General features: G+C 37.9%; 1 protein-coding gene across 3 annotated transcripts in view; it reads right to left on the bottom strand.

The window, feature by feature from the left end:
* Positions 1 to 17,206, bottom strand: part of LOC117382843 (echinoderm microtubule-associated protein-like 6) — a 103,206-nt gene that overhangs the window by 25,435 nt on the left and 60,565 nt on the right. For all 3 annotated transcript variants that reach the window (XM_033980082.2, XM_055227505.1, XM_055227506.1), the window contains exons 15-22: positions 15,047 to 15,165; positions 14,053 to 14,239; positions 9,088 to 9,193; positions 8,218 to 8,311; positions 7,632 to 7,732; positions 6,222 to 6,424; positions 3,565 to 3,676; positions 1,610 to 1,737 (exon numbers count right to left, since the gene is read on the bottom strand). In XM_033980082.2, coding sequence (XP_033835973.1) covers positions 1,610 to 1,737; positions 3,565 to 3,676; positions 6,222 to 6,424; positions 7,632 to 7,732; positions 8,218 to 8,311; positions 9,088 to 9,193; positions 14,053 to 14,239; positions 15,047 to 15,165 — 1,050 coding nt within the window. The remainder of the gene's footprint in view (positions 1 to 1,609; positions 1,738 to 3,564; positions 3,677 to 6,221; positions 6,425 to 7,631; positions 7,733 to 8,217; positions 8,312 to 9,087; positions 9,194 to 14,052; positions 14,240 to 15,046; positions 15,166 to 17,206) is intronic.

The raw sequence follows: 17,206 nt of genomic DNA on the forward strand, positions 1-17,206 counted from the left end.
TTACAGAGACGGACAGATCGTCTAGTCATCTTCCTGTATTTCTACAAGTCATCCTTCATGTCATTCTCAGGTTTATTTGTCAGTGTATCTCCGATGATCCCACTGCTCCCATGACCTCCGCCTCCGACCCAGCTCTCCACGACCGGTACAAACACCCCAGTCTCTGACCCGTTACCCACGACCTGCTCCAAGACCACACCATACGACACCACTCTCAACTGTCAGCTCCGTCAACCTTCATTTGTGTTTCCGTGTCTGTAAATAAACTTTGTTTAAACTTTTTACCCGAGTCTGAAACTTTGGTTCCTCCCAGTCTTTATGACAGTAACGGAGGAATAACTGGACCACTTCAAACTGTTTAAAATTAACTTTTTTCACAATCTGGTGCAGCATCTTTAAGACATGTTATGTGTAGAGGTTAGTAGACTAAAAGGGTGCACTGACAAAATAAATTCATGAATTATATGATCTAGCTGTATCTATCTACTTGCTCCCTAAACTCCAGTGAACTCAAACGGGCCATGTTGACCCAATTTATGATATATTTTTAAAGTTAAAGAATCTATTTGTGACCAATTAACAGCAACAGGAGCCTGACCACTCATACGACAGACCAGTGTTGAGAATTAAGTCTATTTATGTATGCCATTTCATGCATTTATTCTTCTAATTCAAACTATTTATTTGCAAAAAACAAAAGTTTGCCCTGGAAAGTCCAAAGAAACGTCTTTAAGTGTCTCTAAGTTTTGTATAGAAAAAGCCAAAGTAAAATCTGTCAACTGGACAAAACGTTGTAGGAGTGAAAATGTTTCCTGCTCATCCAAGCCGCTTCTTCAGTTCTGGTCAGATTGCTGGTGGACACTGCCTTATATCTGTCTGAATATAAGTTTTGTATAGTTATATCTGTTGTCTTCAGATTGTACAATACGATAACGCTCTGATCTCAAGATGGGACAGAACAGAAGCCAGTGTTCCTGTTTCAAGCACATTATATTTTTCTAAAATACATATTTTTAGCCTCATTATTTCGATTAAGGGCCATGTCCACCATCTTCAATTCTAATATTAAGTCTACAAAACTGCCATGTTAAAGGCATTATAAACCCTGTGTAATAGGCGCATCCAGACTTTGTGTCCCAGAGGTCATTGATCTGCAGGAAACGTCACCATGGCAACAAGGTGTGGACCAAGCCGCCATCACTGACCACTAACATTTAATTTCTTTCTTTTGGCAAAATTGTTTAAAATGTCATTTCTGTTACCAAACCGACCATTTTTAATAGGACAATCCCATTAAAAAATAAACTAAGCTTGAGGTGAGCCTAATTTCAGATATGTACAAAAAAAAATCCTATATTTATATATTCTTTTACATTTTTCAGGTGTAAAAGGGTACATATTTTGTGGAATGGCCCATACAATGTTTTAAATCACAAAAAAGTTATTATTTCAATTATTTGGTTTGCAGGCCATCTAGCAGCCTTTTTTCTATTAGTTACATAAGTAGAGCTTTAATTTGTCATTTCTGTCACTCAAATGTTACGCAGTATGGAGGTGGTCACACAGGACACTTTTCACACAGGACATGTGGGTCTCTGCTGGTCTTTACCTGAACCAGCAATGTCATGGGCCCCGTCTTGTCGATCTCTAAAACCTCTCCATTTTTGGTCCCGACGAGAATGTGGCCATGACCCAAAGTGATGGCTCTGATCGAGGGGTTGTCCTCCAGCAGCAGCCCTGGAATCACAAAGTACACAAGTACACATTAGAGTGTAATACACCCTGATTAAAGTCACATTATGTAACTTTTTAGCCAATTACTTTTTTTTTTTTTTTTTTTTAGCATTTGGTGAGTGGGCTTGCATCTCCAGAAACCTGACTCTGGCAATAAATTTCTAGTATGCCATAATAAACATATCTGTTGCCGTGGAATCAAGTAGGTGACACGCCACCTCCAGAAAGCCTCATGCTGTACCTTTAATAAACCATACAATAACTGCAAGTGGAGAAATTAGCCACCAGAGGGCAGTGTTGGACAGTTTAATCTGCTGTGGTCTAATACACTAAAGGGATTCACCACAGCCACAGATTTTCAATTGAAAATATCTAAACATGGGTTTGAGCACCCACGAGTATGACAAAATTTTTTTTTAGAACCGTTGCCATAGTGATTAACAATTCAAAATGTTGCATTTTATTGGAAACTGAAACCCAACTCCACCTCCCCCCCTCCACAGCCCTCCATCATCTACATCACACCGCTCTTACAACAGCTCCACTGGCTCCACATCATACACTTCAATACAAACTCCTGCTCCGCACATTCAAAGCCCCCCACAACCTCGCACCTCCATATCTCTCTGAGCTCCTCCACATTACTACACCCATCTGCTACATCTGCTCCTCCTCTCTCAAACTCGCTGTTCTCTGAGAGCCAGAGAGAGGAGGAAGAGCAGAGGGAGAGAGCAGGAGGAGCAGAGGAGGAGAAGCAGAGGGAACAGAGAGTTGGAGAGAGGAGGCGCAGAGGGAGGGAGTAGGAGGAGCTGAGAGAACAGAGAGCTTGAGAGAGCAAGAGGAGAGAAAGCTCTCTGCCTCCATTCCTCCTACTCTTGTTATCTCTCTGTTCTCTCCACTCCCACCCTTTTCTATTCCCTCTGCTCCTCCTCTTCTGTTCCTCCTCATCTCTCCTCTGTTCCTTCTCTCTTAGTCTGCTCCTCTTTCAGCTCTCTGTTCCCTCTGTTCCCCCTCCTCTCTCCTCTGCTCCAACTCCTCTCTCTCTCCGCTCCTCCTCCTCCTCTCCTCAGCTCTTTGTTCCCTCTGCTCTTCCTCCTCTCTCTGTCTCTCTATTCCGTCTGTTCCTCCTCCTCTCTCCTTCTGCTCCCCATCTTCTCTCCAGCTCTCTGTTCCCTCTGCTCCTCCTCCTCCTCTCTCCCTCTGCTTCTCCTCTTCTCTCCAGCTCTTTGTTCCCTCTGCTCCTCCTTCTCTCTCTGCCTCTCTATTCCCTCCGCTCCTCTTCCTCTCTTCAGCTCTGTTCCCTCTCGCCATGGGGAGCAGATCCTTCAGCCGCTCTGCTCCTCAGCTCTGGGACACTCTCCCTCCTCCCCATGTCACAGACTCACTCCCACACTTCAAATTCAAAACTATCCATACAATATTTTTAGATTAAAGGATTGATGGAAAAGGAAAGGAAAGGACCTGATTTTTTCCCCACATATTTGAGCTAAATTTGTCTTGCTCCAGTACAGATATATTGTATAAGCAGCTCTTGGGGTCACTGTTGTGCTCTGCATCTGATTAGAAAGCGTTTTACTATTCGATAATCAGGAAGTGTGTGTTAGCATGGTCGTTGTTAGCTTTATCATCACAGCAAAACTCCATTCTGGTCTTTGAGAGTTGTGAAAAGTGCATATAAACTCATCGCTGTGAATAATTAGGACACTTGGAATGCATAAAGTAAATGAAGAATAACTTTGGACCTCGGCAATCCGCTTAAAATGAACTACCTCTGTTTTTCACGTTTTTGAGACAGTAAAAAGCAGATACAGTGTTGTGTATTCTGTGTACCTTTGGATCCAGGAGACAGGGCGGCCCTCTTGATGGCGTAGGTTTTCAGACAGCGATCAAACATGTCATCCCACAGTTCCACCACTCCATCCTTTCCTCCGGTCACAAAGCCCTGACAAAACAGCATCAGAGAGATATGAAAACTATAAGAAACTGGATTCTGGTTCATCATTCCCTTGTCACCGGTGCTTTCCTCTCACTGTCTGATCAGCCATTTCCTAACAGCATTTTTTGACAGCTCCTGGTCGTTTTTTTATGTTCAAGAGTCTATTTTTATACAGGTTTTATTGATGATTGTTGTGGTTGGGGCAAGTCAAGAATATCTATGAGAGGGAGTTTATCCCCAATGAGAAATGAATGTAGTTCTACAGTGTTTCTGAAGCCAATTTTTTCTATATACACAACCAGTCAAAAGTTTGGACACACCCTCTCAGTGTTTTTTAAATGTATTTTTACTATTTTTTTAATATATGCGTTTATATTTTATATTCACATTCTCAAAGTATTTGTTTCAACAACATCAGTGGAAAGTTTGGACATTCCCTCTCATTCAGTGTTTTTCTTCTTCATTTTTACTACTACTGTACTTTACCTTATTACTACTACTGTACTTTCTACTCCACTACATTTTTTAACTGGACTGAAAAGTAAAACTGTTTTTTATGAATGTCTGAGACCTGATGAAAAGTCTGAGGGTTTATTTTTAACACATTTATAATTTCAGCAAACACAAATGTACAAATTAAATCAACCAGAAAAAACTATTAATTCAGTTGTTTCGGTTGAACAAAATTCCGCATAAATCTTTATCAAAATCACTGCGTTTGAAGCTTTATTAGATCTGTAAACCTGCAAAATACTTTTACTTTTTACTTTTTAAGTACATTTTTAAACAGGTACTTTAATACTTTTACTTAAGTACCGGTAGATTTTGTACTTGAGCATTTTCTATACTTTTACTTAAGTAACTTAATTGAGTACTTCTTCCACCACTGGCTTGTATATTGCCAGGCAGTGCATTACTCTTTGCTCTGCACATGGTTTGAGCTGCGGAATACTGAAAAAGATCGTTCAGCTTTTTAATTTAAAACACAAGAACAGGGACCATATCCAACTTTGTGTATTCTCCTTACTGCTCTGACTTTGAAGCACTGAGATAGATTTTAATGCAGTGTTAAAGTTATTGCGTTCAATATAATATGTAAGGTATGGTTGTATTAGACTGAGCACAATAAAAGGTTTGGAGGAGGCAGCTGGTATCCAAAAGTACTAGTTTTTTTCTTTCTTATTGTAAAGCAGATTCATGTAACCATTTTTTAAATTAAATGTGTTCTTTCATTAATCTCAAATTGACATGTATGCTACTATGTCTTTGTAAACTTTAAATAAATACTAATGTAGGTAATAGCATCACAATCAGTGTATCGACCAACTGCTCCTTAAATGGGATAGTAATATTATTTTCAAATAAATAACTGTGTGTACCTTGTAAGGATGTAACAATAGTCCAAATATTGTAATATCATATCTCAAGTCTCAATAATATTGTGGGCCATAACAAAATATCTAATCACAAGTTTCTTGGCTTAAATTAATCACAAGTCTCTTTGCTTAAATTAATTGTTTTGGTGCAACAACAGCTTAAAAAAAACAAAAACAAAAAAAACAAAGGAAACTACATAGACCATGATCCTTTGCTTTGCGTCAGTGAAGACTGTATGAAGATGTAACTGTTATTAAGCACTTTTAAATCTTAGTTCTTTGGATTATGACAGAACCTAGCATATTCACAATTTGGTTAGCTTCCACAAAATATTGTAATAAATATTGTACCGTAAGATTTGGATATCGTTACATCCCTAGTACCTTGTCGGAAAGACTTACTTATTTTCAGGCCGATATTACCATGAGTGCTGTTGAGGTTTGGAAAATTAAAGGGCCAGTATTACGCTATTTTGTGATCTATGTCATAATGTTGTTTCTTCATCACAAGCATACCTGGAGTTGTGTTTTGTTTCATTCACACATGTTTAACACAGAAATCCTGAATATTTAGGCTGAATTCTTCTCTCACACACACAAAAAAACCCCACTCTGTTCCACCTTGTGATGTCATGTGGTGATACAGGAAGTGCTCCACTGTGTTTTCAAACTCCATACACCTTCAGCAGAATCATTTTGATGATTTCAGCCCAGGAATTGCCAATCTCTACTGAACTAAAGGTAAAAGGAGCTGTTAACTTGAAAACTACCTCTAGATGACATTAAAAGGTGGAACAGAACATTTTCAGCTTCAGAGATGCAGGCAGTCTAATAATAAAGGGTTACTCAAGCATGTGTGAATGAAACAAAACACAATTCCAGATCTGTTTGTGATGAAGTAAAAGCATTATAACATGGCTTAAAAATCACAAGAGTCAATTTTGTGTAATATAGGACATTTATCATTTCTATTACTCATTTTAGATTTAAAACGAGTAGTAAAAAGAGTAGTACTGAACAGAGTACTGGGATTATCTTGTGTTTGGATTACTTTGTCAGTGTCATGAAGTGGTTTCAATATTTTTGTTTATCATTTATTCAGTAGAAATTAATCATACTTCAAAATTAGTGCCAGTTCTATTTATTCCTTATGTAAAACCCTACAGTTTCCTCACTTTGTCCAGGGAGAACATGGCAAACACGGGGCCGTCGTGGGCTTTGACTGTCTTGAGCAGCAGAGGCTCTTTCCAGATGTACACGTCTCCTGTGGCTGCTCCAGAGAAGACCAGGGCATCAGTGCGACCATAGCACACGGACATCATGGTCTCCGGACGCCCCACGCTCCTGAATGCACCACGCCGGAACGTCAGGCCACCTCCTGGACAGCACAAGGAGAGGAGGGACTGCTTTATTGAGACACTACAAACTGTTACAATAAAGTGGAACTAAACACTGGATCAGTTTTTTGGATACTAAACTGTGTATGGTGTTTTAATAACAATATTTACTGTTACATACATTTTTTGGCAATTTGAGAACAAACTGAGTGTGTGACTGCCTCCACTGGCCTTTGCAAAGTACTACATGACATCACATAGTACTGCCCTGATTACATCCAGGTGTTTCTGATTACAAACACCTGGCTGCAGGGGTGGAGTTTGAAGTGTAGATACCTGTTATACCAATCACACTGTTCCTCATACCTTGCCCGCGCCCCCTCGTCCCGTCTCTATTTGAAATGTGGTTGGCAATGGAGTTTATGTGTTTAGTGCCACTTTAAATAAATATATTATGCAATCTTTTTTCCATTTAATTCTTATATTTTAAAGTTAATTAATTACATTTTAAGATGATTCATTTGAAATATTTATGTTCATTTGACAAAACAAAAATATTCAAATGGACCAAGGTGACATATATATTTGGGGTCAACATAATTTTTGGAATAAGTTAACTAATACTTAACATTTGCTCAAGAGGAACCAGGTCTGTAATCACTGATCCAAAGTGTGTTCTTTGTTTAGTTTAGGTTTTTTTTTAACTGCTGTAATGTGTTCACTGTTAAATGTTGACACTTACTCTAATCATGGCATATTTATGTATGTTCATTAATATGCATTGTTCTTAAAAAAAAAAAAAAACATCTAAAAAACTTCTCATGCCATTTGGCTTCACTGGGTATTGCAGATTAATTCATTACACTGATTCATAAAACATGAATATTTTGGGGTTAAGGTGTTTCATAACAAAAGCCATGCAAATATGTCACTACCTGTTGTAATCAAAAATTGTGTGAGATCAGATTACACACAGCCAGAACTCACATTTTAAAGAAGAAACAGTTCAATACTGGTTGAAAACAAATGTATTTACCATAATGATGTTGAATAAGGCTAAAATATTTTTATTTTAATATAGCAATTTTATAAAGTGTTCTTTTAAGTAAAACCACACAAGATAACAAAACTGGACCAGACTTTTGAATATTTCGAGTCATAACTCTGTTGAATTTAAGACTATGTTAAAAAAGCTTTAGACCTCAGTAGAGCAGTAGAGCACACCCAGGGCCCTGTATACAGACATACCTGTGTGCTGCCAGAACTTGATGTGTTTGATCCCCACAGTCACCAGTTTGTCCATGAGCAGAGGGTTACACTTCACCACAAAAAGCTTATCCTTCTGTCCCCTTTGAAACAGAAAAACAGCATGGAGTCAACTTCTCAGCTAGTATATACAGTATTTATACTATAGTACAGTTTATCATCTGAGTTCAAGATAAAGATGTCATTGAAGTTTTATGATTATAACACAAGTAAAAGTTAATACAAGTAAAAAAAATTCATATTAATTCATATGCTTACACTTGTAATGGGATTGTAGAAGGAACTGTATGGAAATCAGTAAAACGGAACAATTTCAGGGAAAACGATTAATATCTATCAGTCAATATTTTAAAGCCACAGAAACTTTAAAAAATAAAAGTATGTTTTTTTGTGTGTTTTTTTTGTAATTTTGGGTCTGTTTATTGCACGATGTTCGAATTTAACACTGCAGAAACCATTATACGATCCAAATAACGGCAGCTTTTGCAATATTTAAAATTCCATCTGTCGGTCCTTAATACAATAGAAAGTTAAGAACTTTACTGTCTCTCTGTGTTTTTTCCGTTACCTGGCAGTTGCAAGTTTCTCTCCTCTCTTCCAGTCCCAAATAACCACTGAGTGTCCGTCATCAAGCCCCACGGACACCAGCGTCTTCCCTTCAGCTGGGGACACACATCACAGAGAGGAGGCTGTCAGATCAACTCTTCATACAGTTTTGTTATTAAAAACATATTATGCTTTTTGAGATTTTTAATAATAAAATTAACACGTGTAGATCCTTATTTTACATTTTGTTCATTGTAAACTGCAGTCTTACTAAAACTATTTCATACTGGGTACAGTTCAAAATCTAATTGATTGTGTTTAAATGTCTGTGCTCTATGGGTCCTCTTTATTTGAGGGAGTTACTGCAGCCCTATATTGTTTTTTTTCCTACATATTGTGTTATTTGTTTATATTGTTTTACTTTTATGTGAAGGACTTTGGGGAGCTTAATGTGCTACATATGTGCTACATAAAATGGCTTAATAATAGTGATTCTTGGTTCAAAACTGCTTCCTGGCATTACACCATATGAACAGCAGATTTTCATGTATGCGGTTTATTGTTGAAAATAATGAACCCAACATGTCTGACCTGAGCTCTGAATTATTTAAATCATCACAAGAAAGTACAGAGCAGTGGGTGGAGGTAAGAGGTAGGTAAAAACTGATTTTTCTGAGCACTAAAGCCTCACATGCAAGACAATAAAAGATTACTCATGCATAAAAATCTATGCATAAATCTATTGAAATACAATTTTACAGCTAATACAGGTAATAGTGATGGACAAGGGTCTAACATGATTAATATCGCTAAGTTGATTTTACTTAATGTGTCCCCTTTAAATATGAATAATGTGAATGTTTAATCTGTCCAGTATTTTAAAAAACTGTACCTGAGAAGTCGAGGGCACACACCCCTCTCTGGTGGTACCCTTTCAGCAGAGACAGACACTTGAGGGTCTGGATGTCCCACACATGGATGGCAGGATCTCGCCCCACCTGAAATAAACATAATGTGAAAAACAAATCACAATAAATGAATAGTAAAACTGTCACCTTTTTATAGCAGTGTTCTATCTCTGTCTAACAACAACTTAAACCATTCACATGCACTACTACGCATAAAAGAGATGGAGAGACAGAGAAACAGAGAGAGACAGTGAGCGAGGGAGACAGAGAGAGAAAAACAGAGAGAGACTGAGCGAGAGAGACAGTGAGCGAGAGAGACAGAGAGAGAGACAGAAAGAGACAAAGAGAAATACAAAATGAGACAGAGAAAGAGAGAGAAATAGGGAGGTAGAGAGAGAAAGAGAGAGGCAGAGAGAGAGAGAGACGGGAAGAGACAAAGAGAGAGAGACACATACACATAGAGAGACAGAGAGAAAAACAGAGAGAGAGACAGAGACAGAAAGAGAGATAGTAGGTCTTTCGTTGTTTTGTTAAAAAATGTTAAAGTAGGACTAAACACTAAATACATTTCTTGTGTACAGGATGTTTTAATAACATGATCTACTGTTCCTTGTGGGGTTTTTTTTTGGCATTTTTAGTGCAAACTAGGTAAATTGACAGCTTTGTGTTCAAAAACAGTGAAAAAGCGACTCCAGTGGCCACTGCAATGTCAAGTACTATGTGACATCACACAGAACTGCCCTGATTACAGCCATACGTTTCTGATTACAAACACCTGGCTGGCTGCAGGGGTGAAGTTTTAAGTGTGGATACTTGTTGACCAATCATAGTCTTCCTCATATGCCCAGAGCTCCGACCCTCATCTCCACTCATTGGTACTGCCCAGTTTAGCAGCTATGTTTGAAATATGGCTATGGGCCGAGTTTAGATCTGTAGTCCCACTTTAAAAACTATACAAAATAACTCCAGGCCAGGGGTCTCCAGTCTGTAGCTTGGGAGCAACCACCCCCCTTCCACGTAGCAAGTAGCAAGTAGAACATTCTGTATAAAAACTGATAACTCTAACTGATAATTTTACTGTTTTAGTATGATTTTAACTTGTTTTAATTTGATTTTACTGGGAAGCACTTTGGTCACCTTGAGTGCTGTAAAGTGCTCTATAAATAAATGTTGATTGATTGATTGAACTCTGTAGTTTAGATCTGTACAAACATGTTGAAATGTAATTCTTGTACTGGTTTGTCAATTCTTCTGGACGTGTTTAAAATGTGAACAGAATCTATTATTAAAACATAAACTGCAAACCTAAACACAATCACAATGTTTTTCAAAAATATCACAGATCGAATTAGATAAGACATTTTTTCCTCAAATCTTTCAGCCCTACTCCATATAGATTCACCTAAAGAATATGATTTTCTACTTGAGTTTTACAAACATAATGTCAGTGTATTTTTAATAAGAATAAAAACAAAGCATTAAAAATGTGCTAGAATGCTCTCACACACAGTTGATTATTAGTACTATGCTAATGCTATTATCCAGCTCAATGGCATGAAGCACACTTGTAGCTGCACGCTGCACTTACCACGTCTCACTTTCATAATTGAGCTCATTTACATATATGAGTATCCTGATTGTAATAATGTTTTTTGAGATATCCATTTGGCTACAGTGAATAAAGATTTGTAATTGGAATAACAGAAAAGCAAAGCACAGAATGTAGAATGTGGACCTGCACAATATTGGAAATGATTGCCATATGATTAAGTAACTGTAAAGTAGTCACATTTTTATATATAGCTTTTCCACCTTCAAATCACTCAAAGTGCTTTACATCAAGGAACCACTCACACATTCACACACACACATTCATACACCAGTGTACACAGACACTGGAGGCAAGGTGGGTTAAGTGTCTTGCCCAAGGGCCAAACGACGGCATTCATTTGTGGGAGCTGGAATTGCACCACCAACCTGTGAGTTCGTGGATCTGACTGCTCTCCTGATGATGTTTATGTTGAGAGCGGATTGTTAACCACCAACCTTGGAATCAGTACTAGCTGAGCACTCTATCAACTGAGCTTCTGTCTCCCAGTACTGTGATATGGATATTATTGTGATATTTTAATCGCAATAATATCAATATTATTTTTTACACAAGTCAGACATAGATTTTAGAGGTAATAACTAAAATCTACCCTTTTCATTTAAAACACACATTTTCATTAAAAAAACAAAGAAACTCAGAACTTTGGTGTTATTGAGATCTATTCAGTTTGGTGCATCAGCCATTATTCAACAATATTATATCTGGGACCAACTCTTCCAACATCGGACTTCCGCAAGGAGCAGACATTGGCCCTCTTTTATTCTCCCTCTATATAAACGACTTGCCATCTGTGTGCAATGACGTGAACGTTCAGATGTACGCAGATGACACATGTCGTTTATACATGGGAGGAAAAACCCAGAGGAAGTAGCCAATAAACTCACCACTGCAATGGACAAAAAAGCACTATGGCTTACAAACTCATGTCTCACTCTAAATGTACAAAAAACTGCCACAATGTACTTCACAAATAAAAGTAAAAAAATAGTCCTTCCAAAAGTCAATGTGCACGGTCAAGCAATCCAAAACGTCTCTGAGTAAAAATACCTTGGCATTACACTGGATCCTACCCTAACTTTTAAAAAACATATGTGTGCCATAGCCTGAAATATCATATAAAAACCTTCAAAAGTATAAGAAACTCATTAACCCTGGAAGCATCACATACATTTTTCAACGCCATGATTATGTCTCGGTTCCATTACTGTATACTCTGCTGGTCACAAACAAATCAATGCAAAAACCCCTAGAATCCCTCCACAAACAAGCATTAAATATATTAGACAGAAAACCTCGACACCACCACCACTGCCATATCCTACAGAAATATAAACTGTTGAAATTGAACAATCTACAAAAGCAAGCATCTCTCCAGCTGGTCCACAAAATACTGAATAATTCTGCCCCTACACCGCTCAGACACTTCGTCCAGAGCGCATCTATCATCTCCTCCAGAACCACACTAGCTTCCACCACCGGACAATGTAACACCCCAAAACGGAAAACTGCTTTTGCGCAAACAGCCTTTTCCTACAACGCAATAAAACAATGGAACAACCTCCCACCTGAAATAAGAACAATCACAAACCATACTACGTTCTCCTCTGAACTAAAAAAAATGGCTTTGGGACAACTACACTTGCCAGCACTGAGGCTTTTTTTTTTAATTTTTTTTATTGTGTTTTAAATGTAATATGTAAAGTGTGTAATGTATTTTAAGTATGGTAATGTGTGTCAGAGTGTCTGAACTGGATGAATGACTGAGACGTTTGAATGTGCGTATAAATTATAAATTCTTATCTGTTTTTTTATTATTATTGTGACTACTGTATTTTTTCTCTGTATTTTTTTTCTCTAAACCAGGGACTGCAGATGGAAATTAGCTACTTAGCTATAATCTGGTGCAGAACATCCCTGTTTTATGCTTAATGTCTCTGTACATGGTCCCTTAAATAAAGACTAAACTAAACTATTATTGTGATATCGATACATTGGCGATATATTCTGCAGCCTTAATGTAAAGCCATACGGCAGAACACTCAAGGTTATGTGCTCCTACTTTATAAGAGCATCACGCTGATATGATATAAACAAACAAATGGATGAAACACGCTCCTAATGTTCGACTACAGACCAAGTATTTTTATGTTTATGAATAAGTAGAACAAATGACAAGCAATTCTTAAAGTGCATATGTATTTCTAATTATTAGTTTGGTGGGATAGTATCTGTGATAAATATGTATCATAGTTTTACATCAGTTAAGTAGCAGTTGGTGGAAAAAAGTTGAGAGGAAAAGTACAAAAATACAGGAAGTAGCAGAAAATTCCATCCAAAATGCAGGGACATTTGGCTGGCGTTTCTTAACCAAATAAAAGTGTTATTGTAATAATAACTATTGTGCAATTTAGACAGGTTTTCAGCCATATTAACATTATGGTTGTTAGTTAATTATTATGGAATGACCTCTTAGTGTGTCATATTTGTGGCCCACGTCCAACCAGGAAGTAAAATTATGAATTTAACTTAAAACTTACTTAACTTAAAACTAGTCAAGAGTTTTAGTCAGATCTTAAATGTAATAATGTTAACTATGTTTTAGTGAAATGAGTAGTCTAACCCGTCATATGCACCAGACTAGACACCAGACACCAGCATGCTAACGTACACTTCCTGATTATCTGAGAATGAAATGCTTTCTAGTTAGATGCAGACAGCACACAGAAGACTTATTTTGACCTCAAGAGTTGCTTATGTCTATATCAGGCAAGACAAATTTTGCAGAAATGCATTGAAAAAAAATTAGGTACAGGCCCTTTAACCAATATGCAAATCATGGTGGATCACACCAGCCTGGAGACACATGTGGGCATCAAGGGTACACCACTTTGTTGGTTTCAATTCTATCTGTCAAACAAGGGTTTTTCTGTGAACATAGGACAGTACTCTGTCTCCTTTAAAATATGGTGTGCCCCAGGGTTCTACATTAGGGCCGCCTCTCTTTGCTCTGTACATGCTACCCCTGGGTGATGTTTTTAGAAAGCACAATGTCACATTTCATTTTTTTTGCAGATGACATTCAAATATATCTGCTAGTAACGCCAATGACATCCAGACCTCAGTCAAAGCTCTGCAGATGGCATTTAATACTAGCTAGACAGGATATCTTGTTCTTTATTGTTCTTTTCCTATGTATGTTATTTGAATATATTTTTTTTAGCTGACGTTGATGTAAATGTGCTATATAAACTTGAATTGAAATAAGCTAAGGCATCCAGTGTGTAACTTGAAGTCTGCATAATAAATGCATTAGATTGTACTAGTGCCTGTGTCTTACCTGTCCCGTGGCTGCGTAGTCTTTGACTGGGTGGATACTAAGGCTAAGGATGTCATCATCATGGCCCAGGTAGAAGCGCTGAGTGTGGAGCTGTCTGTTGTAAACCACGCCCACCGCGGCCACGTGGTACAGCACCTCCCCGCTCTGAGTGTAGAACAGGTTGTTTCGGCAGTCGTAACCGCGGTAACTAAGGAAATGGGTATATATAAGTTAATGTCAATGATGATTATGAATATGTGAAAATATAACCAAGTTCAGCCAGCAGATTTGAATGAACAGTGATTAATTAGTGAGGTGCAATCACAGACTGTATATATAAATGGACATAACAAGCCCTTCAGGCCCCATGTTCCAATTAGTGAGAAGTGAACATCTTTGGCTCCACTGACTCCAATTCACTTTCAATTGAAAAATAGTGGCCCCTCTCTCTATAACTGCGGCTGTCAGACTTGTCATTCTGAACTTAAACTATTCATATTAACCTGCTCGACATGATCTCATTAGTGTTAGCTACAAGTTTGACTGACAGCGTTACTAAGCCTGTCCCCTGTCAAGAACCATTACCTTCAACAACCTTATTTCTGATTGGCTTTTTGGAATTCCAAATATGGAATTAATCTCCAGATTAACTGCTATAACTGCTAGCCTTGACTGGGTTCATTTGGCTTGAGCCGAACGCTATGGGTGAGATGATATTCCTTCAGTTCACTTCTTTATACAGTCTATGGGTGCAATGGTTTATTGGTGCTTAGACTCCATCAGTTACCCGTATTCCGACCTGGGTCTGGCTTGGATTTTGCTACTGTGCTGTTGGGCCAGATCTGTATTTTCTTTCTTTATTTCTATAGAAAAAGTTAATTGCTAGAGCTCCCAGCTCTGGCTGTGTCAGGTTTTCATGTGCATGACAGGTTGAGAGGTAAGGCTAGCAGCCTATGATCTGCTAACAGACACAGACAGACTGTATTTGAGAAGACATCAGTGTGCTGTGAGATACCCGTGCACAAACTGCAGCTGCAGGCTCTGCTCTGGTCCTCTCTGTCGCTTCAGAGAGCCGACCTGTTGCTTCTTCTCCCTGCTCTGTTGCTTCAGCTGAGGCAGGTCCTCCTTGTACACCTGAGCAGATATGAGAAGAAGAGAGGTTAGAGCTGAAGCTGTGGTATTGATTCACATACGGATGTTTCTCTTATTTCAATACAGTATGTCATGTAAAATATCTTTTCACTCTACTTGTGCCAAACAGCCATTTTGTCAAATGTATTCTAATTTTATCCGAGTTAAAACTCGTTCACTGTTCTCTAAATCCTTTCTCTGTTATTCTGCAGTATTTTGCCCTGAGCACAGACTTGCCACTCATTTCAGATGCAAATACAATCTGCGAGAGAGAGAGAGAGAGAGAGAGAGAGAGAGGTGCAGCTCAGGTTTGAGAGTTCTCTCCCAGCAGAGCTCCCTTTAACTCCTCTTTATACCCTCCTCTCTCTCACTCTTTCTATTCTTTACCTTCTTTTGCCTCTCTTCTCTCCTCTCTCTCTCCTACCACCCTCCCTTCTCTGGTCACCATTTAATGAAGTGAAGATTCGTAAAGCATTGCTGGATCAGTGCTGGGAGACAGAGGGAGTATTCTATGAAATGCAAAGTTCAGTAAAGCATTTCATTTTTAAGGATGAACTTGGAACTACTGCATTTTTTACTAGTAAATTGCAAATTAATGAGACACAGAGTAACCCTTCCATGAAAAATAATTGCTTATTTAGAATTGTATGATAGAACAAGAGTCAAGCTAAAATACAGAAAAAATAAAGGTACTAACTAGCCTGAAGAGCATGTGGACTTACATCTTTCTGTGCTTAGATCTTTTTTCAACTCAAAAAGTGTAGAAAGTAAGTAATGGTTGTAGGAAATATAATTAAATATGCAATATGGCTGTGAAGTACTGTAGTATTTTAATATACTTTTTGATGGTAATAATTTCAGTTATATTTAAACAAAGTGTACTTTCCTTGCTTTACTAGTTAAACTGACAAAATAGACAAATCAAGGTCTGTTTGGAACAGTCAAATCAGCCTTATTTTAACATTTCAATATAAAGAATACACTTCTGTCTGATGGAGAACCTTGGCCTTGCTATATATTTAGTTTGCTGTGATATTGTTTATTTTCAATACTTACCTACTAATCTTACTAAATATCCCATTAACAAAAGCTAGTACAGGTATAAATGACCAGTCTACTACTCTTTCCTATAAGCCTATCAGCCAGCTCTGCCCTCAAGCCTGGACCCCTGGCACAAAAGCCCCCTATAAGCCCATGATTTTAAGAACCAGTTTTAATGAAATCCAGCTAGTTTAAACCTAAAATGCCTCTCTCTGATCTGAATGGTCACTGCGTAAATCCCAACACCTGCAGCCAATCATTAATGTGTGCTAGTGCAGCCTCTGCAGCTCAGTGAGTGAATTCTGGAGGTGCTGAGCTTTCACATGAGGCCTGTCCACATACTGAGAATGAGACAAACTTGTATGTGTCTCTACCTGCAGGTTAAGGCTCTGGACAAACAGATTCAGTTGTGATTGTAATACATAAAGTTTAGTTCATTGACATTTTCCAAAAAAATATGGCATCCTACATCATACACTCATAGAATTAAACTGCCATTGATCAGAGCCATATGAGTTTAGTCTTTCTATTTGGAATTTTTATACACACAAAAATGGTTTGCAAATGTTGCATGGAATGTGTTGTTTTTGCCAAATAATGTCATACAGGGCAGTCAGTGCAGGGATAGAGGCTTTTCTATGGCTTTACACAGACTGCACAGGTGACTTTTATCAGTCTAAACACTCAAAATTCTAAATAACTAGAAAACTTCATTAATATTTAGCGCAACACTATTACCACACACAAGGAACATTTCAAACACTTACTGGCCATGTTTCAGGTGTTAGATTTCATGGATTCAATTATATTTGAACTGTATGCTAATAACAAATGCTAATCATTATTAGCATTTAATAGCTCTATGCAAAGAAGCTGAATTTGTGTTTTAAGATAGTTATGCAATTTGTTATTTTATAAATGTGTGCACCACAACTGACTGCTCCGATATTTGAGCAGTTTATGCAGATTTTCTTTGGAGTTGACATTTGTTTACAATAGGAGT

This window comes from Periophthalmus magnuspinnatus, chromosome 15, assembly GCF_009829125.3.
Source record: "Periophthalmus magnuspinnatus isolate fPerMag1 chromosome 15, fPerMag1.2.pri, whole genome shotgun sequence".
Taxonomy (NCBI): domain Eukaryota; kingdom Metazoa; phylum Chordata; class Actinopteri; order Gobiiformes; family Gobiidae; genus Periophthalmus; species Periophthalmus magnuspinnatus.